Source organism: Osmia lignaria, chromosome 16 (genome assembly GCF_051020975.1).
Source record: "Osmia lignaria lignaria isolate PbOS001 chromosome 16, iyOsmLign1, whole genome shotgun sequence".
Classification (NCBI taxonomy): domain Eukaryota; kingdom Metazoa; phylum Arthropoda; class Insecta; order Hymenoptera; family Megachilidae; genus Osmia; species Osmia lignaria.
In genome coordinates, this window is record NC_135047.1 from 6,422,364 (window position 1) to 6,446,452 (window position 24,089).

At 39.9% G+C, this 24,089-nt stretch overlaps 1 protein-coding gene across 3 annotated transcripts in view; it reads right to left on the minus strand.

Annotated features, from left to right (window-relative positions):
* The window catches only part of cv-c (RhoGTPase activating protein), a 214,253-nt gene that overhangs the window by 44,350 nt on the left and 145,814 nt on the right, over positions 1-24,089 (minus strand). For all 3 annotated transcript variants that reach the window (XM_034316566.2, XM_034316567.2, XM_034316564.2), the window contains one exon: positions 8,789-8,860. In XM_034316566.2, the coding sequence (XP_034172457.1) occupies positions 8,789-8,860 (72 nt within the window). The remainder of the gene's footprint in view (positions 1-8,788; positions 8,861-24,089) is intronic.

A 24,089-nucleotide genomic window follows, 5' to 3' on the forward strand; every position in this document is an offset into this window, starting at 1 on the left:
CTACACTTACGATACAATCAGATAAATGTAAAAACATCATTTATCATTAGGAACTAGTTGCAACGTTTCTAAACCGATCGTTACACTGTATCCGACGATGTACGAAGCCGGGTATCGCCGTTTTGTTTGGTCGATACGAACACAATCGTCGATGACGAGGCCATCTTTCTATCGCGCGACTTTTATCGCTTTACGATTTTCAAATATTTACGTCTGAAATCCTTGCTGCAAAACACGTCGTCCCTGCCCCAGCACTTTTTTACAGACAACGCTCGCGCGCAAACACCGTGCACGCGAATTGCATTCACAGATAAATTGATTTCTTTCCTGATCATGTGTTAACGGGACGCGTAAACATAGCTCTGTCCATCGCGAAGCTTTCTATTTCGCTCGGTTCAACTTTCTACCGAACGAATTTACGATAATTTTCATTTATTCTTTCGATACATGAAAATCGAACGAAAATATCTAGAGTGCCATACATTCCATTTTTGATAAAACAAAAGTAATTTTCATTACGGTTCAATTCATTCGAATATTTTTGAGAGCATCGGGAAAAATTCAGGAAAAAATGTTTTTCCAGCATACTCGAATATTGTAAAAATTTGTTATTTTGTTTTTCTACTTCGTGATAGATGTGGTGTCTGAACGAAGGACGAAATTTAGCAACTTGTATCGTTTAAGAGGAAATGAAGTACGTCATGATGCTAAACAACTTTTAAATGACTAATTACGTACACACGAGGACGTCGTACGTGCCGATGGCACTGGGTTAGGTCTGTTACCGAGACTATCTTTCATTATCATCGGCTTGTTCGACGACGAATAATGACAAAAGGCCGGTGGATCAAGATAGTGTCAAGACGTCTTTACTCGTAGATCATTGAAAATACGATTACTTGAATTTAAAAGTAGGTCACGTAGGCCCTTTTTGGTTCGAAACCAAAAAAAAGTAATTAAGATTCTAAGAATTTTGATTTTTTTAATTAATGAAAACTGGGAAGTGGAGTTTAAAATAACTCCAACACCTCCCTGCTTATCAGCACACTTTGTATTTTAATTTTACTAAAAACACGTTCTTTTATAATTTCACGCTTTGTGCTGATTTTAAAGTACATAATCAGTTACTTCATTAATTTCTTTAGTTCGAGAAATATTATTGAATTGAAAGAACAAATGATCAAAGTGATTAATAATGAAGCTCTCATTCATTCTGTCTAGGTATATTATCAATTTGATTGTTTGAACTGAATGTATTTGCATGGTATAATTAATTCATCTGTTCTGTATTAACAGTAAGATCAATACTAATGTGCTTACAATACATTATAAAAGTATTAATTTTAATGGACTTTTCATTCAAATTAGCATTGATCGAATGTGACCTGGATTCTTTAATTTCGCTACACATGTTATTCTGTTTTTTTATCAACGTATAAATATTTACAACAAAGATATTACAGATTATTAAATGAATATTATTATTTCATTGAATCTAGATTTAGATTTTGATTATTTTCATTCTTACTGGCTGACGAATGCAACTGCCCTACACCAACGTGCTAGTTACCACACGTACGTACTTATGACTCATTGTATACTTTAGAATGAAACTGACATTTAAAAAAGAAGCTTATACTTTCTTTACATTTGTCAATTGCAGGTTTATTACTTGAAGAAAAGTGTCTGAATCATTATTTGCTCTATATGATGCTAAAGACTTTGTAGCAACAGTTGGTGATATTTTTAATTAATACCCAATTATAACAAGCTCGAATGGGTTATACATTAATATTAGTATCATAATTCTTTTTTATAAATTTCACAGAAAAAATCCTTATTTTCTTATGATGTAGGTACAAGTTCCAGTTGGAAATTAGGGTGGCACCTGATTTAGAACATCATTGCCCATCATTAAACGCCCAAATGTGTTAAGTCAAACAATTCTCGTTACACTGTCCCGATTTTCCAATCGTTTCGTGGAACACACGAAATTTCACCGGCAGTTTTCCCTCAAGAGACGGAAAAGTGGGTGAAGGTTCCCGATCGGCGAAAAATTCTTTCTGTGCTCGTACCAAGATTATTATTGTAGCCGTGGATGTTTGCGTGCGCTTTATTTCCGGCAAAAATTCGCGTCCTTCGGTTCCTTTGCTGAATTGTAATCTAAGCAGCCTTCGTCCCAGTTTCGGACAGCATCGATGTTTCCCGATAAACAGCCATTCGTTTCCCTCGTACACTATTTTCAGGTGCGGTTTCAAGTATTTCAAGGATTGAAATAAAGTGTCTTTCCGTCAGCGTAAAACATTTGCTCGGAAAAAATTTCATTTTATATTTATTTTTAGCTACGTATTAAATTTTATCATTTTTTGATTAGCCTTCCTCTTTTTCCTCTCACTCTTCTTAGGTAAATCTACCGTGCTCAGAGCCGTACATAATTCCAAGCTAGCGCGTGCAAATTTCTTTCGCAATTTCTACAGGTGTCCCAATCACCGCCGCAGCTCCAGTCAGAATTAAACGGTCCCCGAACAGCTCGTTTAATGGTGATGGTGTTTCAAGCGGTACCACAAAGGCAGCGACCATCCACGTGTTAATTTTCATTCGGCTTCGCGTAACGACTCTGGCATCGCGGAATAAGAAACACGTCGGGTCTGTTCTTAATCATCGCCGAATATTCTGGTCTCGCAAATACCCCAGAAACCTAATGAACCCTCGGTACGGTAATCATTCCTCTGTACACGCTTCCGTGAAGCGTTCCTCTATTCCCGTTGTTCCTCGAGACGACTAATTAAGCTGGAAAATCGTTGTACCGTACAGCTGTCCACGATTCCGGGTAACCTCCTTGTGCGTCTGACGGGACAGAGGGAAATAAGAAAAGGATTCGCGAATGCCGATGATCCACCGGAAGATGGACGAGCGAGCCGGAGACGGAGAAGAGTAAATGGAGACGAAAACGGGAACAGAAGAAAATAAAGGGACACAACGGGTAGATACTGGCGGTGTTCCAAACCGCTGAAAGAACAGAAAGAGCAGCACGTGCTTCCGACACGCTGGCATTTCGTGAATCGTGACCACGTCCAGGACAAGATACGCGTGTAATTTTAGTAAACGACCGATCAGAATTATTTTCGTATAGGTCAGCTCGTAAATCCGTGAGGAAAACGAAACCACCTGACAACGTCCCATTCTCTTCGACCAGATACACTGGGAAAGGCCTTACGTGACGTGGTGGGACCTTTCAATGGCTGTTAAAGAGGAAATTGGGCCATCGAGACGGGGTCTTCGAGGGACATTAGGGATACCGACGATTGATTGTCCTCTTCTTCTAAGTATGTAAAAAGTTAATAATCGTACGAGGATGGGGTATCCTTGATACGGTACTGGCCGGTGAGTGATTGTCTGAGACGAATCGAATGGAATGGTGTTTTACTTTTGGGGTATTTAACACTTTGCCCTCGAATTTAGATTTAGCGATAAGGTGTGTTATATCACAATGTGTAAAATATTTTTAACAAAAGAAAATCGTAACCAGCTGATTTTGTTGATTTTGATAACAAAAGGAAAATGCATAAAAGTTACGTTTTAGATCTTAAAATATTTTTCTTGCATAAAGTCATGTTCAGCTTGAAATATACGCACAAATACTTTTCTTAATTTTATAGTTTCCATTCTCTCGTCCAACAAATCAGGGAGGAAAGTGGTGTTCCTGGAAACGTATCTTGTTTCAAGAAAACACGTAAACATACAGAAATATGGAAAATTACTTGGTGTTTGATATTCGAATCTCGATAGAACAAGATTAACAAATTTACGATGCTCATTTTTCGACACGTTATCCCTGTAAAGTAGGACATTGTTTATAGCGATAGAATTTAAATAGCTAGACCAGGCTAGGGATAACCATTAACGTATCACTTTTATTTGCTATTAACTATTTTTAAGCAACGTTTAAACATCCTGAATACTTTGATATTACTAATTCAGTCGTCATAGTCGGTATTAAAAAAGATTTTATATTCGTGGAATCCCAGTGAATGACCTTTTAATATGTTAACTAACATACATATAGCATTATTAGGGTTAAATATTTTTAACCCTAGAAAACTTTGTCTACCAATTAAAAAATATTGAAAATATATCATTTTTCCCATCTAGGAAATTTCCAAAAATATATTTATCTTAATTTGTTTCCCAGATGAATAATAAAATCTTCCTTAATTATTTCATTATATGAAATTTGTGTTGTTGATCATCCTTGGCCCTCGTGGCATTCAAGATTAATTAATTCAACCTTTAGATTAATATAACTTTGAATTCCAGGAAAAGATTCTTTTTTTATTTTTACACCGGTAACAGTGACGTATGCAGATAAAGCTGTTCTATAGTAAAACGACTCATTTGGGTGAATGCCAACGAGGGCAACGTTATTAGGTTATTCATTAATTCAGGTTGAAGTGACTGGATTGAAACCGTGAACGAACAACACAAATTGCCATCATTCATTGTTGAAGTTACGAGCTAAATTCTGGGATAAATTTCATCTTCGATTAATCAAATCCTAATGATTAAATCGTTCCTCCTCTTGATTGCTTCTAATACAAAGTAATTTATTAGTATAATTTACTACGGGTATTCCTACCTATCAACTGGGATTGAGTTTCACCAAGTACTTCCTTTGACAAATGAATTATATCCACGAATGAGAAAAAAAAAATGCACACTTTGAAACTAGAAACTGACTGATTGCTAAATAATCACCGTTTCCTTAAGCGTACAACTATAATTTGCCATTTCGTTAACTTGTCTTAATATTTTCAGTAGTTCTATTTCTTTTTAGAAACTTTTCTTGTTTTATGATACTGGTGAGAGTTATCTTCTCGCTCTAATAAGAAAATTATTATTCGTGTAAAATAATAATTATACAAAAAGCTTTCTCTTTATTTGCCTATATTGTTTATCCAATTTCCACTGTGCAATGTTCCAAATTGACCGAATAATTTCATCAAAGCTAGCGTTAAAACGAAGTCGTTAAGGAGCAACGCGGTCAACGTGCATCCCGGTTCGCATGAATAAAAGAGAAGAAATCGGTCTTCGGTCGACCGACCAAAACGAACCGATCGCGAACGTCGGAGGGGCCGATTCGCTCATTAGCCCCGTTCCTCGGCGAGAAATCGTCGATTGCCTGGTTCACGCGCGCCGTTAGCAACGAATACGAAAAATCTAGGCGGTGGTATCCGTCAAATTTCCCTGCAGTCTGGATTTCACACCAGGCCGCGTCACGACGTTTCGGCGCCGCGACGAAACGCGTCCGGCAAGTCTGCTCTCGTTTGTTCAACGTTAATCATACGCAACGAACGAACGATCTCTTTCTATCTTTTGTCGCCGACCGTTCGGCTCGTTTGATTAATATAATGGAAGGAGAGAGAGAGAGAGAGGCGTGACTCGATATTTTATGTTCACCATCCGTCGCAGTTACACGCGATCCACGGTTAATCCACGTGTGTACTAATTAGCGACGGATGGATACCGTCTGACAGACCGCTTTTCATCGCACGGCTGAACGCTCGACCGCGCCTCGCCTCGTTCTCCGACACACGCTATTTCGAGGGAAAGGAAACGCAACGTCCTAGGTTGTATCGCGAACATCGCCTCGTTTCCCGAAGGATACTCCGCGATACCGCGTGTGGGTGGTTGGACAGATTTTTTAACGCCTCACAATGAGAAATGTCTCTGATAATTTACTCGTATTCACGTGAATCGAGAGTATAGATAAAGCGTTAGAATTCCTAGGCGTTTATAGCGATCCGAGAAAGGGTTAAAAGTAAGGCTATTTATATAAGGTTTCATATATTGGAAGAATAATTTTTAAACGAATAGTATAAAATTTAGAAGCTAAAAATAGTATGAAATATAATATTGAATTAAAATTGGGGCTCTCTCCATAGAAAGTTAAAATGTATTTATTGCGATCAAACATAATACATAGTAACAAAATCAACAGCAATAAAGTTGCATTTTCAGTAGCACGATTAAATCCTCGTATACCACGTCGTTTCAAACGAGAACAAGACTCGATCCATTCGGGCGATCAAACAGCAGTAAATAGTAGCCTAACTATCGCTACCACCCTAGCGTTCGATCGAACGAAATTGATTTAAATGAACGCGGTAACGAGACAGCGGTGAATTTATGCCGACACCGTGGCGCGACCGTGTAATTCGTCGGCTAAAATCTCGCATAAATCTCGCGTAACATTGTGTACCGTTTAAACCGTGCACTATTTCGACGGTTTGTCTGAAGGCAAATCGTATGGTTAACACGTGAAAAAAAAAGCCGGCGATCTCGTTAATCATCGGCCGGTGACGTACGACCGATTATTATTCCCGCATTACCTCTTGAAATTGAAGAAAGACCTGGAATTACTCGTTGGACCAAGGACGTTAATGACCACGGTACACGAGTTATTAGACCTTTCCCTTGTTGTACACCTGGCTCAATGTTACCGAGAGACACGCTCTCTCACGAGCAACTTCGTTTACCTCGAACACGATACCGTGTCCGGTATCCGCGATACGCATCCGGAGGATACGAAACAGACGATCAAAGGGAAACGCAAAGCTGCCTCGAGCATGAGAATCAGGAAAATTCTTGTGAAACATAGGCAGGATTCTTTTCGAGTAAAATGTTCCAAGAATTTTGAGAAAAAGATGAAATGTGCAAGCTTTGAAATGGAAATGATAATTCCACTTGTCAACATAAAATTGTCGATACCTTATCCTGAAGAACCCCAAATGTATAACTCTTCTAAAAAAAAATCCTCATCCTTAGTTTTTTCCTCGTCTTAAATTTCGTGTACCCTCAAGTATCTAGAAACGACATCTTTACAATTTTCCCTGGAAAGCTATCGAAAGCAGTTGAAAAGCTAGCGAAATGGAGGAAGATAACGAGTGACACGTGGGCAGAGCGTATCGAATCGCAGCTCGAGGCGCGAGTTAACTTATTAGAGGGGCAGCTTGATGCGTCCGGACGTGTTAATACTTATCATAATGGGGCCTTTGTCGCGGCGCCTACCAACAATGCGTTCGTTATTGCACGGCCCTGCAGTTGCATTTGCACTAGTGGTAGGCGATCGGTGGCGTTCTTACCGGGTCATTAGCGAGCCATTGTTTCATTCGACCGTTTATTTGCTCCTCTTCCACCGCTGTGTTTAAACGATGCCTTTTTAGTCGATTCATAGCAATTTGTGTGAAACAAATCTGTGGCTCTTATTGTTAGACAATTAGCGATAGCGATTAATCTATTATTTCATGGAAATAATAAAATAAGTATGCTGTGGTTCAAGTTACGAAACGATAATGAATTGGAAAAAAGAGAAAAATGCTGAAATTATTCCAGTAATGGCCGTGGTTGAAGGTATTCATTTTCATCGTGAAAAGAATACCTGCACCGACTATTATCTCAGTTATTATTGGAAACACCATACCGAAACTCGTTATATTTCTTTACTTGGCCGAGATTGATGAATTGCAAATGAAACGGTCCGCTCAAGGCTGTCGAACAATAAGATCATGAAATTTATACTCTAATATTATGGTGGCAGGACAGACGGTAAAAAACAAAATTGAAACAGGGAGACCTTTATTTCCGAGGCCGTGGATATTAGTAAAAATCTCACGTACACGGGACAGCCATCGAAAACATACTCATTCGACCGCTTTGGTGGTCCATGGACCACCCTCTTTCAAACTGACGATTCTTCTTATTTAAAAGGATATGGTAAGCCTACACTTTCGGACCGTTTCTCCTTTTTTTCCCCCCCTCTTTTGAAACTCGCTCCATTTTCCATACGAGGACACACGTCGTCGCGGGTGCGCCTTTACCACACGTGATTTTTCTTTTGATTCAAATTTGTCTACGTGATCGATGACGTGACACACTTTGTTTAACCTTCCTCGACGTACGAAACGTAATGAGCCATTTTAGGTATTCACGATGGACAGCTTTTATTAATGACTTTCTTATTTTAGAGAAAATGTTAATTAATATTTAAAGTTGAATGATAAAATTTATAATTGAACAATACTACAACGAGAAACGAAAATCGTATTTCTAAACTTCTTTCTGCAACAATTCTGAACCCCACTTGAATTTACCCCGAAAGCTGACACCCTTTCTTTCGAAAGGCACCCCTTTTCCAACGGACAGACACGAGGCACTTTTCGCCATATACGTGACCATTCGAAAACGAAAAATGGTGGTCCGGTGAAAAGAACCACATGGCCACGAAGGCGAGAAAAAGAAAGGAGCTCGGGTTTCGACGATAATCTGTTCTGATCCGTAACACAACAGCGCACCATTTTCTACGCGTTCACGTTCCACAGATTTCGTGGAGAACGACGAAAGTTGAAGCCGTTGAAGAGGATTTCACCGGCGATCCTGTTGATTGTCGCACGGTAAATTGAAAGTAAATTGGAACTGTCCGAAATAACGAAGGCTCACCCCCATGGGGATATTCTCTCATTCTAATTACGAGCTTTGGAGCGATTTCGACGGTCGGGGTCATTTTAAACGACCTGGACTTAGATTTTATCGAGGACAGATTCTATTCTCATGACTCTAAAGGGTAGATCACTGCAGGATACATTTTACTCGCTTTAGTGCCGTCGTACATTATTCATATTTTTCTATTTTCTTAGGCATGCTGGTTATGAATAAAAATTTATTTTTATTTCTATGCATAGAAGAATGGAGAAAATTAACTTTCAGAATATTAATAGGAAATTCGACTCACCCTTGTACATCTGCGCGTACTGCGGGAAGCCGGCAGCCCTCAGCCATTCGCACGCCTCTTGCGCTTCGATTTCTGCAACAAAAAATAATAATTCAATTAGTAAAGATCGCATAAATTTATTTGATCGTGTTTCAAAGCATTTCAGACACCCAAATGTCTGGGACCACGACAAATTTATCGGATCACCAAACATTCTTCGGTGAATCACGAATTAACGAGTTGCATGCCGTCGAACAGTGGAATCATTATCGAGGATGATGGCCAGCCCCCGCGATAGACTCGTTTCGAGGAGGCACGCGAAGAAAAAACGAAGCGGGTTTCGCATTTACATGAACAAACATTCTGATCATTAGTGGCCGAGATTCTTGCTGGATCAAGGGACGACCCTGCTCCTTCGGTGAATGAAGGTCTCGTCAGAAAAAGCGGCAACCACGACGAAACGTTGCCCTTCATTATGCGAACGAGGTACACCTTGGCTGACTCTGTGTAAAAGCGAAAAAATCGAGGGAGGATTGCGGGAGGGACATGTTGCTGTGTTCCAGCTACAAACATGGAAAACAAGAAGAAATAAAAAGAAATGACTTCTCCTTTTCTAGAGAGAACTGCTAAAACAAATCCATGATTTATTTAATGTCAAATAAATTGAAATGAAATCATTGATAAGATTAGGTAATTTTTGAAAAATTGAAATGTATTTGTCCATAGCTGCAATCTCTTCTTGTATTGACAAAGAAATCAATCGTCGTTCAATTTGTTTGAAATATATGAATGACTTTAATGTTCCATGCGAAATGTATCAATGATATCTTTAACGAAAACATGGCACATTTATCTCCAGTAAATAGAGTAATGTATGAATGAAGAGGATGAATGATGAAAGAACGAGAGGCTTATTCTTAAGAGCGCTAACAATGGAATGTTTTTACGATAAGATGTAAGTGCTACTGAACTATGCTCATTCATAACCTATTTGGCATCCCGTCGCCTAACGTGCAAGATTAGATACGCTGCCCGTTCCGATAACTTTTCCGATTGAAACGTTCGAAAGAGTGAAAGACCGTCGTGTCTTATCAAGCTCGATGATCGAGCAAGAAGCTGTGTTGCAACACCAGTCACGTAAATCCACGTTCCTACGATCCATATACGTAATTTCAGATTTTACTCGGCTGGACTGCCTTTAAAGGGGTTTATTAAAATTTCAATTACTATTCGTTACTATTTTCGTCAGAAATGATTAAAAAATCATTAGTGACAGACGATTTGAGATTGGTGAAATATAGCTCAAAAACAATTGACAAATGTTTTATATATTCAAAGTTGCTTCAACCACAACCCTCAAAACCCTCGACAATTTAATTTCAGACCATCCTGTGTAGTTTCAACCCCTGTAATCCTGTCCCCACAAAATTTGCATACCAACCACGAACATGAAGTCTCAGTGACAAGAGAACTTGTGTATGAAAAACAAGGGGAAAGAGCAGGAAATAGTCAAGAATTTTCCTATGAGGAATTAATGAGCCAGAAAAAGAAACAGGACTGCAGAAATAATGGCATTCTTCACAGCTCATTTCGAGTAATTTCTATAAAAATAAATAAACCACTAATTTTTATTATTTATGTGTACTGAATCTACTACCAAAATTATATTACATCCTGTATATTTAAATGAATATTACGAATGATCTCTCTATCCTTCTGAAGTAGTATGATACAAAGTACAACTCATTTTCGTGCTGGCGCCAACAGAATAAACCATAATTTATTTCCCACCGTGCATAAAATAATGCCAACAAATACGAATAAATCAAAGAACACGTCACACTAGAAACATTCCGGGTAACGATCTACGTGTCTATTAAAAGATCCTTTAAATTCTTGCGCACGCGAGATGGTAAGGAGGGAAGAAAGCGAGCGAGTTTCTGTCTTTCAGGGAACGATCGACCACCCGCCGCGACGAAAAAGAGGACTCCTAGCAGTGATATCGATGAGATCGCGCATCGCCGCACGATAAAACGTACGTAGCTATCGCTATCGATATCGTCGAGCTGAATTTATCGATTTCCCAAGCAGCGGGAAGTCTGCTCGCAGGTTTACGCCGGAGGAAGATTAAAACGTCTTTATTTTGTCGAGTCGAGCCCAACTGTGGCAATGCGCGACACCGCACGAGAACTCGCATCGACTGCAACATTTTCAGCCAGCTGATAGATTAATTATCATGTTTTTATCGCGTCCTTATCGATGATTACGTTAGCGAGGCTCGCGCGGAATGCTGGCTCGCGAATTTCACGTATGCGGTCTGGTGAAATTCGATGGTAGGTTTTCTACAGGATCACGAGGGAATAAGGGACACCTCCAAGGACGTTCGGGAACCTTTCACTCTCGAAGTGTCGATTGGAGTTTATTAATTGGCGGAACGGAACGGCGTTCGCGTCGACTTCCATTAGGGAGATCAACTCGAGGAAGTGGGGCGGCTCGCGTGCAAAACTGACCGAGGAAAATCGTGTTTCTCTAGCTTTTACGAGAATTGGTGCATTTAATATCAATTAGAAATATAGAAATATAAAAAAAATTTCTTTTTTGTAATCAACATTCCAGCCTCGTTTCTGTACTCGCGCCCTCCCACGCCTCTGGGTAATACCAGGAGTGATCCAATGAGAAAATAATTAAACATCGAGTTTTAATAATTATCCGAATTATGATGAATCGTGGAACACGTCGGAGAGATGGATGACACGGAAATGCAGGACGCGCTGCTTTTATAATGATACGACTTTGCGGTAGGTCGCCGGCCAAGAGTTCCAGCAACGTTCCGAATAAAGCCAGACACACGTAGGTGTGTCACTTCGTGCGGAATAAAAGGCTGCGGAGTACGGTACCGCAGTCTAGTACACGGCCCTTTCGTAAGGCGATTTGCTTTTACGCAATTCAGGCGACACAACGGCCAGACGCGGCAATCCAGAAACCGGCAAAGCGGCTGCTGCGATTTCCGACCGAATTGTCCTCGTCGTCACGCTCGCTGACAACCGGATCGAGATTTAACCTTTAGTAACCCGAATTTTATACCTTTGCGAGAACGAGCAATCAAGTATAGGGTTGTTCAAATTGGGTGTCGTATCCTTGAATTTAAATAAAATTATACATGTTCTTATTTAACCCTTTCCTTGCGATGGTTATTAAAACACGATTAATTTTATAAAACCTGAAACTTTTGCAATTTCCAATTATTCTTTTGAATGAAAGACGAAGGTTAACCATTGGCACACAAAATATTCCTCGACATATCTGACCCGGATTCACGGACAATCGCGAATTGTGGGACATGGACGTGTGAAAAAAAAAGAAGAAATTTCTCTTTCGCCCTTCGATTCTCGACCTGTCGCGTAAAGCGCGTCACGTTTCCGTCCGTGACTCTTCCTCCGTCGTGAGACAGCTTTTAAACGTTCGACCTACTTCGATTCTGACGTCAAAAGCCGCCCATAAAATCTTGTTTAACCCCTGTGCGTTGCATAAAACGTGGACGCGCACCGTTCCAAATATTTCCCTACGCAAGCGTCGTCTCTCTCCTCCCCCTACGTCTGCCACTATAAATTTCTGAGTTGCTCGCTTTTAACAGCCGTTCCTTTACGACCGCTGTTTTTCAATGGTCGGTCACTGCAACGGAAATCGATACACCCTCGGTGAAATTTCGAGTCGGTTGATTCATTTTTCAAACGCTCTCGATTTCAATCGGGGGAATCATAAATAAATAATGAAAGGAATAACGCGAATTGTTTAGGAATATGTTAACAAAGTACAATGATGAATCAGTGTCAATGGAACAACCGTACTACAGAATCAAATGGACCGTCCTCGTATTCACACTTCCGCATTAATCAACGACGCGTACCCGCTACACTCGCGATGTAAGAAGTCCACAGAGCACGTTCGATAACGAGCGACCGCTGTCGATCAGCTTGTCGTATCGACCCGGGTCATTTAATTAACGTCCGTCCTGAGAATCAGCGAAAAGCCACGGGGATCATACGATACCGCCGAGTGAAACGAGATCAATGTCGATTCTCCTCGACTGGCCATTTGCATACGTCTCTGGGATGCTCCTCTGTTCTTGTCGTTCGAGTATTTCAGTTCCAGAAGAAGTGAAATATTAAGACTCTTTATTTTCTACAGAGATATTTGTTAAAATTTAGTAAATAACAATTTTCAATCAAAACTCTTGAATTTAATTGAACGATAATTATTTAACTAATTAAGTTCGTTGAATGGATATTCCTGATTCGATACCATGGGAAAAGCAAACAAATTAATTAAAGAAAATGATGGAAATAACCGGAGGATTATGGTAAATCGTGGAAGTTACGCAAGTCAACAGGAATGGTCTTCAAAATATACGAATCAATAGCAACGACCTGCGAATTATGCGAGTAAGAAGCTGTCGATGGTAATTCGTGTAATCCCAGCGTCGCGGTTATTGGTTCTCACGAGTTCAAGATTGTCGGTGTTCAGTATCAGCTCTCAGAACACGAACGTAATCGCTGTCGACTCGCATGACTTCCCAGTCGTCTCTATTTTCCCGCAGGAATCACGATTCAACGCCATCCAAGTGCCAGATTACAACTTGTTTCATCGATTAATATCGAAGCATCAACAAATTGCAACAAAATATTTCGTAACGTCATTTTTATATGTAAAGTCTTCTGTGTTGTGTTGCACCTCATTCTTGTACATCGTGTATTCATTAATAGCGTAATTTGTTATGCGCAAGTGTAATGGGGAACAAATTTTATGAAATATGAGACTTTGTTTAATAAAATCATGAAAAATCGTTCCTCGTAGTTTCTCATTCATTTGAACTTGTCATAGTAGAAGAGATACAAGGAGAAGCTGCATTGCTGCACTGTGTCTGGAACTCACGTGCATATAGATGCGCGTCTGCGACTTATAGAGATGCAAATGAAGTGTCTCGGTTCTAAATGCCCTCCAATTGCCTTTAAATCCTCGAGCAACATAAAAAAGGAGGTACAAGCTTCCTTCTTCGTTCCTCATCGACAGAGATCCTCCCCAGTGACTGTAACTTTTAGCTGGTCACTCATGAATCCTTACAACCAACTATAGTTTATTAAAATTATTGTACACGTATTATATTTTAATCTCTAAAATTTGGAAGTTGTCCGAATGGAATATCTCAAAAATTGTATTTTATGACGAATATTTTTCTTTTGTTATTAAATTGTGGAGGTGGCTTAATGCATTCGTTCCGTGACGTGGATGGATCACAATGGAAATAAACGTCCATGCAAATTTAAAAAATTTCACCCTTGCCACGTGGCAATTTCCTTAATAACGTGAAGAATCGTTGCTTGGTAAAATGAAGGGAAAAAAATCACTTTGCGCTGGAAACGAGGAAGAAAAAGAGGAGGAAGAAAATTATGCTTAAGTATTTGGTGGACCCCTGTCATTTCAAAGTCTAAAATCTCTTCGAGCGATTATTTCGTTAAAATTTCGACCACTCTCAATTTCCATAATCAAATTTCTCGTTTATTTTGGAATCCACTTTTTCGACGTTTCATTTCGATCAACAATATCTGTGAACCGTTTCTGCTCTGGATATTCAGTTATCATTTTTACTTCGTTCGATTCTAGAATGCTAGATTATCTATTAGCGCCCATTACTGAAAGTTCTTTTGCAATTCGTCCCCGTTTCTTGACAACTCAACCTTTGTTCAGTGATATATAGCAAAGTTGTAAGCTGTTTATGACCTTCCATTGCATAAACGTTACTCTAATGAGTTCCCTTGGTTACTGTACAGGGCGTGTCAAAATTAGTGTAATCGAAAAATTACGAATTGAATAATTCCTCTTTTTTTCATTTTTCTCTTCAAAGAATCGATACAAAATTTTATGGTTGAACACCAGAAGAAAAACCACTGGCAGTCAAAGAGCATGCAAATTTTAAAGCAGCGTAAAATGACGACGTGAAACAATAAGGTTCTAAAGCAATTCAGGGACTTAAATGGACCGGAAATTCATGGGCTGTCGGTGAACGTGCGTTTCCTCTTCGTTCGTAGTTGCCACACCCTCTCGCGTGCGCCAAGGTTCTGACGTGCTCTCGATCACGAGGAACGCTTCGCTTATTTTCAACTTGGATATATTATTCTGAAACTCCAACCTCTTACATCAATGTTTTCTATTTATTTTCACCTTTAACAATAGCTCATTCAAGATTACACTAAACAATTCCAAAGAAGCTTTTAAATATTTCATAATAATTTAAAATAAAAAATATCAAATAGTTTGAATCAGAAGTATGGAAGAAGATTCTTTGAAGAATTAGAACTAGAAATTCAGCACAGTCTATACCCAGCTAATAAAAATAAACTGCTGATGTTTTGATGATCTCATTTTAAAACCATTTTACTGAAAGTTCCTAAAAGTATCTTCTAAGTTATTTGCATCGTTGATTCTGAAATTGATAAAAATCTATCGGATCCGGAGAACAGCTAAATGGAGAACAAACAATTGTTGAGGAATTTTCACCAGCGATTGTTTGCGGAATGGTTACACCCCTGAAATCAATGCTACCTCATCCCCGATCACCAACTAGTTGCTGCGAGAGCTATCATTTGTGTAAGCGGAATTATGCGTTCGCAGGCGACGAAATCCATTACCGGCGTGGGTGTGTCGGCCAATGATTTACACCTCACGAAGGGTGAATTAATACCCTCGTACGTAAACATTTGCTCATCCTGAGATTGCGAACACTTACGGACCTCGGAATCTACCTTCTGATTATTTCTGATCCGGAATAAACTCTGATTCGTTTTATTCAATCGTGAATTAATAAACAATCCAATCGAGAGGAAAAGAAATTCTCCGCTGTATCGAATAGTTATCAGGAAGAATTTTCTGAAAGGAACAAGAACAGTTGAAAGGAAAAGATTTTATGATACAATGAAAACAAATGGATTGAATTCAATCTCAATTTGCAAATATTGAAAGAAGCAAAGAGGTATAGGTATTTGTCGAGAACTGTTTGGGAGTACGAAAGGAAACAGGCAGTTCTGGTTTGTTATAAAACGATTATAAGGTCGAAAGAATCGAGAAAGAAAGAAACTTCGCGGTTCCCGCTTCCAAGAGAAAATTAAGAAACTTCTGAAGTAGCGGCCACGGCTTTCTACAGCGAAAATCAACTCTTACTTTTAATTTATTCAGTTAATTAACCCGCTTACAGCTGCTCAGAGTACGAAGCATTACATACAATGCTTACAATTTATGCATCGTTACGTGCACATTAACTGATTGTATAAAAAACAATCATCAAATATTTAACAACATTGAAATCTGACATTCAATCTTCAGGATTTTCTACACTTTTACCAATTTGGATTTGAATAAAAAATTTTTCTAATTAAATTCAAAGTGAAATTCGAATCATAATGAAGATGTACGTCCCACATTGTTTGTCCTAGAAATAAAATATAAAGAACAACTTCCGCTAACTATGATTAATTTCCCAAGAACCTCAAGATCTGAAGATTCCAACATCCCTGAACGACAAGTACAGCCATATAAAAGAATCAGAACTTTCCTTGGACGAAACAAAAAGCCCATCCCTTCCACGCAGACTGCACATTTCGCATTTTAACAAGACCGAGCATATCGACGAAGCAGTGCAAACCGTGTACTCGGCTACAAGGACCAAGGGAGATCCCCCAATCTTCTTTTTCTTTCATCTTCCTGGTGAAAGATCGGTGGACGTACCAGGACAAAGGCGTGGTTCTTCCTTTACCCCTCGCTTCACGTCTAGCCCTCTTCTTTTTATTCTTCTTCCTCTTCTTCTGGCTCATCCTTGCTGCCATCGGTTGCACAGATTTATCTCCTCGGCTCCACGGAATACGAATTCCACTGTTATTTTACCAGCAGCCTAACAGATGCCGATGGAGAACACTGACGGATGGCTCAAAGTGATCAGCAGGGTGCAATAAGGGACATTAAGGGACATAACTGACATTTTGAAAATTAATACTTTGACGATTCTATTATTTAATTATAGAATCTATGATTCCTGCAATTTTTCTCATTTTTAAATCACTAAATTGAAGATTTTTAATTACTGATTTTATAATACGCTATTTCTCTAATTTCTAGACTAGTATAGAGTGGTGAATTCCACCGTAACGAAAGGGTTAAAGGAATAATGGATTACTCATGGTAGACTTACTGAGCTCTCTAAAACCTTTTCACCAGAACCAAGAAATGCAAACTTTCTATCAGATTAAGATAATACTTCACACAGAAGAATATCCTGCATAACTAGAATTTATTTCGAGCCAGTCTAGCCAAACCCACGAATCATTTCAAAATCTCTCGAAATCGCGATTTACGAGAAGCTAAACGGCCACTTTTTTCGATTCCACGATTCTGTTAGAAGATAAACGCACCTAACGTTAGGTAAAAGCAGTGATTGTCTCGAAAACGAGGCGCAGGGTTCAACTATGAGGATCAGCAGGGTGTAGAAGACACTACCGCTCGCTGTGCTAGGACAAGGCAACGCGGAGTGTGTCATCGCGATGACAAAGATGAGAGAAAGAGGTAAAGGGGAAAATGGAAATAAAAGGGGCGAAACTCGGTCCTGCCCTATGGAGATTTGGAACCCATGAAACCGGTTTGCCTCTTTGCATAGTTTACCGGGCCTTTTTTGACGATTTGCACTGCATCTCTACGCCGAACCGGCCCCGGGAAGATGAATATACTTAGTACTTCATCAGGTTAATGGCGCGGCACTTACTAAATTAGAGGATCTTCAGAGAAGACCAGCTATAAAGTCCAGACGAATCTATCTTGACGTTGTCTTCGCCAGACAAATACTATTAGGAAGGTGGAAATTTATATTAAGATAGAATGATGAAATTATTAATACTCTATAATGAATTCCATTATTTAAATTAACTATGGTACACCCTCGGGATTAAGTCAAATTTTTAATAACTCCTTAATAAAATTTGATTACTTATATTACACCTAACGGATTCAATGTCAAACAAGAAAAGAAATTATATACCCATATTGTTCATGGTGCAAATTCATCAATCATCGTCACCCAAATTATAATTAATCGTTCCTGTAAAACTTGTCCGAGTATAAAGTAATCACAGGGTGTGTGAAAACTGTCCACTCTTCACGGTGACGAAACATGGTGAATTTTTTATTTTTCGCGATATCGGTACGTATTTCGAAGGGCAAATGTCCACGTAACCGTCCCTGAAGTAAAGGCCGTTTCGCATTGGCGACTCGTATCGAGTGTACCGGCTCGCCTTCCTTTTCTTCATGGTAACAATGAGACACAAAGGGGACGCGTGTACGCGTACACACAGGAGCCCACAATGGCACGCAAGTGTTCCCTTTTCACGACGGGTCTTCGCCGAATGTCCCGTTTGCTATTCACAATCCTTCCATGCGATAGCCAATTGCACCGTTACCATTCTTGTCCTCGGTTGAAATGACCATTTTTATGATTTTAAGGATTCGTTTTGCATCTTGCATCAATCTTGTCGAATTTTAGACACTTTAAATAAAGAAAATTAAATTTGAAAATCACACCTAGCCTCGTTAAAACGTAAATAACATCAATGGGCGCGTTCGCCACCCACGATTCATTCTCCATCGACCTAACTGCGATGCATCAAAGGTGGGTTAGGTCGTGCTGCGTGTCTCTACCTATTACCAGTTAATGACTCGTACTGTTACTCATCGTATCCGTCCTGTCGAGAGTAACTTTCTGTCTATACGGTCGAGGTAGGTCGTTAACGATCCTCCGGTTGAATGCCGATTCTATAGCTTGAATATTTGATGGTGTAACTCAAAAAAGTATCAATTACACAGTATCATCGATGACTAATTACATCGTCCATTGTTACGGATAGACCAGGTGGATTGGAAATTACTTATGCAACGAGCTTTCTAGACAAAAGTTCTTCGTTTGCATATAGAAACACTAGAAACATCGCACAGGATGGTCGGCCTCTTGTTGATTTTGTGATGTCGCAATTAGTCGCGTTAATTGGTACCGCGGGGAAGCCAATGTTTTGTCTACGGTAGCACGAGTGCTTTGCCTCTTCAAGGTAGAAACTTCGCCTGTTTTTGAACCGACGTAATGACAGAAATGTTGATCCAACGAGAAAGTGGAGCTCGCTTCGTTGAACCGCGCGTGATAATTAACAGCGAACAGGTGATCTTTCGGAAATTAAGTAATTACAAACGAGACGTGTTTGACATTAATATACAAAGTGTGCGTACATTTTATTACCGCGCTCTGTATATATTTTTAAACTCTGTTTGCACCGAGAGAGTATCCCACCGCAAATAGGTAAACGCGTAAGTAAATAACTTATAATCGGTATTATTTTTGCTGCAGTACACCGTACACTGATCAGTCGACCGTGACGTGTCGCAAATAAAGGGATGAAAAACAAATTGTTTAAATTGTTTAAAGCACAGCCTTGCGGGGAGAACTTTTAAACTATCAAGTTGGCAATTATCTCCCATCAACTTTGTAACAATTAGAAATATTATGACATTACCGTCGACATAGTCTTCATTCACACAGCCATCGTGAACGCTATTAATATCAACCCTATTAATATCTTATTACAAAAAAAAAAGAATAACAAAAGAAGGTAAAGGACGAGAGAAAAATCGATAGCACGAATTAAAGGTCAAATGCGAGCCCTACAGAGGGATGGCAGGTAAAAAAAGCAGAGGTGTTTCCTTACCGCACGCTGAGCCAGAAATGATACGCTACCTGAGCTAATCTGACCCTTGTTGCGTAAACAAACTTCTACCTGTCATTTATCTGGCACGAAGTGACCGTACCGAATTTCGTATTCCAAACAAAGCGTGCTATCATTTTCAACCGCCCCCTCATCAGTTGGAACTTCATATTTTTTAAGTTCCAGGCCTCATTAATAATTACTATAATTTTTCCTCCGTTTAAATAAATAAATAAATAAATTAGATGTAAAGGATCGATTGTAGCCAAGCACGAGCGTCACGAACCTTTCGTAATCGCAGGTGTTAGCCAATTTTTCCTGTTCGCCATTCATACTAGCCTCATAAGGTCCGCGGCGGCTTTCCAACGGCGGAAAATTACACGTCTGTCGACGGCAGACCTTGCTTTTCGAAACACGCGAACGATTACAACGCCCACGATGGCAATTTTCAAAGAGCCGACTACGCGTAACGGAGTTTATAATCGAATTTGGACAACGTCGGTGCTCAAAGAGTTCAATGCGATCGTCAACGCTGGTCAATGACACTTGGGAAATTGAATCGATGCTAATATTCTTCTCAATGATTTTAATCAACTGAAAGAAATAATTTTCTTTCACCCTACAACCATAGATATATCAAAAAATCTTTCCTTGATTAAATTAAAATTTTCTACTCCTAGAAAGAAAATATGTTTAAAGGAAACATTTTTGTTTAGCTTACAAATGAGAATACACGAGACTCGTTGAATCTGAATGGATGGAATTCACTGAATTTCAAATATCTCGTTGCCTCTTTGAAATACAAGGAAGTGCCGAGTCTTTTATGCCCCACCTGCCCGTGAACGTGTCCACGCGAAATCTGCTGGCGAATAGCGGCGATCGTTCGCGTGGGTGCGCTGGTATTTCCACGCTTGAATTATCGGAATATCGTGTTCGATGAGACGTACAGAAGAATTTTTATCGCACCGTGGCCCGATACTTCTGACAGCCAGAAGTCACGTGGACGATAAACCGAGGTAGCTTTGAAGAGGCTCCGTTTCCGGCTCAACAGACGGAACTATTACGTCAGGCGATCATTCGCTTTAATGATTTCTTTCAATTTCTTGTCCTTGATTTTTACCCTCCAACGGAGAGGACAATTTAATACGCGAATTTCCATAAATAATTTATTCCATTTATTTCATTCTTATATTCGAAACGCAACTGTATTTTGATTAACTCTTGCAGTCACTTCATTATCAGTTGCACGTATCTTCGTGATTTATGGTGTACTGCGGTTTATTGTTATGTCGCTGGGCAAAAAGGGGCAGGATTGATCGAAGCCACTTGCGACAGAAGGAACCATAGGAAATTTTCCAGCTGGATGCTCGCCGAGCAGAATTTCTATGAACACGATAATTACCGCGAAAGCAACACGCACTTCCGCCTCGTCGTAGATCGCCTGACGACAATATGTGGGTGTTTGTCACGGAGATATTGCGATTATAGGCAGCTGCCAAGGCTTTCTCTCCATTGTCCTGAATAATTATTCACGGTGACAGTCGAGCTACGTTCCGCTAACCGTGTGCATGCAGTTTCGTTTGCTTCAAGGAATCGACGAGTCTGATACGAGAACCTGCTTGAAAACTTTATTTAACCCTTTGTGCGCTCGTGCAAATAATGTACCTTCCATTTATATTTGCAAATATAGAAAATTTGATATTCTATTTTCTTTTATTTTCTTGAAAAATAAGAATATAATTTGAAGCTAATCGATCACAGTTCAGGATGAAACCTTTTTTGGATAGGCCGGATCTACCTGTATTCTTCAAAAGAAATATGCGGTCACGAGACTTTGAGCCCACAGATGTTCCTGTCAAAACTATTAACTCGAATGTGCCAACGTGGGAATGCCGTGACTTTCGATGGTCCGCTACAATGACTTACCCAGAAACCGTAACTACTTAGCGCACAATGGTAACCATAAAAGAATCACATTCGAGCCGGTCAAAGATGTTATCTTTCCGCGCGAACATAGTAATTCTGTTTAATCGACAGGATCGTGAAGTACCATTTCGATTTTGCAATATGTGCATTGATTATATCAGTGGAAACGATCGTGGTTTCGTCAGTATTTTAGATAGTAAATTAGACAGATGAGCCAACTGACATTTGAAATAAAATTATACACAAATGGCGATGCATTGTTCTGTGGTTTCTAAAACTGAAGGAATAATAATTTTCAATACAATTTAGAAGGATGTATCATATGTCGGTTAAGTTCATCTTTCCAATCGCGAGAAAACTGGTCTCAAAAACGCGAAGAATTCGTGGCACGACGTTCCATCGTAGCGGAGACTAGTTTGTTGAGGGACGAAAGAAATAAGTGGCATTTCTCGTGCTCCAGTTCCAGAGTTCGAGAAAAACTTCCTGGCGGAAGTATAAGACGAAACGTTTAGGGTTCTCTGGAACGACGAGCTCTGAATTGTAACTAACGATTCCGGGAAATACTTTCTCAACCGCGATTTGCCGATGCGAGGATTCAGACAATAAAACGCATCGAACGGTTCCACAATAGCAATTGTCGTGAGGTAGATTACGCGAGTGCAAAATGCTGTTCGACGTTTTACTTTATGTTTCCGTGGAAAGGTACACGAAAACTTTCAAAAACAGAACCATTTCAATTCCTAAAACACCCTTTCACTTATCTCTCCGCGTATTCACGCTGAAGACCTGCCCGAAATTAAATTCCAGTCTTCTCGAAGCTTTTCGAGGATCATTTCGAGCCCGAGTCACGAAGCGTCCAGGTTCGCGCGGAAGGAAGAAAGTGCCGTGAGCGAAAACAGAAATGGAAGTAAAAAAATCAAAGGAACCAAGCGGAGAGGGAATGGAGGAGCAACGGTACCGGTAAAAGGAGGAAAAGAAATTTGCTTACGAATCGTTTTGGAGGCTCGAGCTAGGAATCGACGAGCCGGCGAGAAAGACGCGTGAGCTGAACCGTTCCTCGTTATTATGTTTCTCTTCCCACGGCATTCATGGAACGAGCATAAGTGGACGTAGGCCAAGCCGCGTGTACGCTTGCCGTGGCACACGCTCGGCCACGGGATTGACAATAAACCGCGATAATGCGGCCTCCGGACGCGCGTTTAGTCGTTTCGTTGCGGCTCACGATCCCGCCCTGAACCACGAACACCCTTCTTCGTACTTACGTCATTTTTCACGGAGAATTCAATCGGCCAAGATAAACACATCCCAGCGGTATCGGTGTATCATTATTGTAACATCGCCACGGAGAAACTCCATTATTCCCGGGAAACAGACACGATTCCCTGCTGCTGAGCCGATCTTCAACTCGCTCGGAATTGCACGAACTGTGCGTGGAGGAGGATACATACAGGGTGTGTTAGGATGTAACCAACAAATTTTCTCAACATCTTATTTAGAATACCATTTTAGGTGAAAAATATTATGTACTCCAACAGAGAAGGTTTCCTGGATGAAACTGGCGATGTTAAAGAAGAACCATCACTCTATAATACTTCAGTTTATATCTATGTTGTTAAAGGTCTATATATAAAGAATTCGAATGCAGAATAAATGATTTTTTATCAAATTTCGTTCAGCATAAATCATGAAGTACCAACCGTGGACTTCGTTGTACTCTTCGCGGCTAACTCGGCAAAATGAACTTCACTACAGACCAGAGTGCACAATTTAGTGCGTGCCAGCATGATTTACGACGGTGTGCAATGATATTTCGACTTGCGTTTCTTTGAGTAAAGGCGCGTTTAGACGGCGCTATCTAATGAGCTAAGTAAGCTCGGGTAACGGGGCGGTTTCGATCACGGCCCGGCCATTCCGCGTGAATCGAGATTTATGCCTTTTAATACTGTCCGTCGAATGTTGGGAGACTGAGAATTCATAGGATTTAATTGAATGCAAACGTAGCCGATAAATCAAACGCGACTTGGAAATTTTTTATGTTTACTTTCCCGCATTAAACCTTTTCGAGTTTGAAATCATATTTTAATCCCTGATTATGGTGCTCATTTTGTCAGGTATAAATCATAGTGGGATTTAGAAAATTTTTGTGAAAATTATAGAATTTCTTTTGAAAGTGATCGACAATCTTTTAATATGATTTATACTATTTTGTTCTAAAGAAGATATTATATTTCCCATAAAGTCGACACGTGTATCGCGATCTAAACGCGCCTTAAGCCACGAAACTTTCAGTCCGAAATACACGGCAATCGTATTTCATCGGCGAAACAGACAGGCCGAAATTACAAGGAGGACCGTGCGCGTCGATTCCACGCCACCTTTTTCTTCTTCTCGTTGAACGTTAAAAAATATGACGGCAATCGTAACGAGGCAACGACAAGACGATGATTTACGTGTCGATTAATGCGCGGTTACCGTGACAGCGGGAAAATAAAATGTCCGATAAATATCTTCAAAAGGGTTCAACCTATACGTGCAAGCGTCGAAAAAGAAATGCAAGAATTTTCTACTATTCTACCCTGCTGTTAAAAAGTACACTTGCGATAAAATCA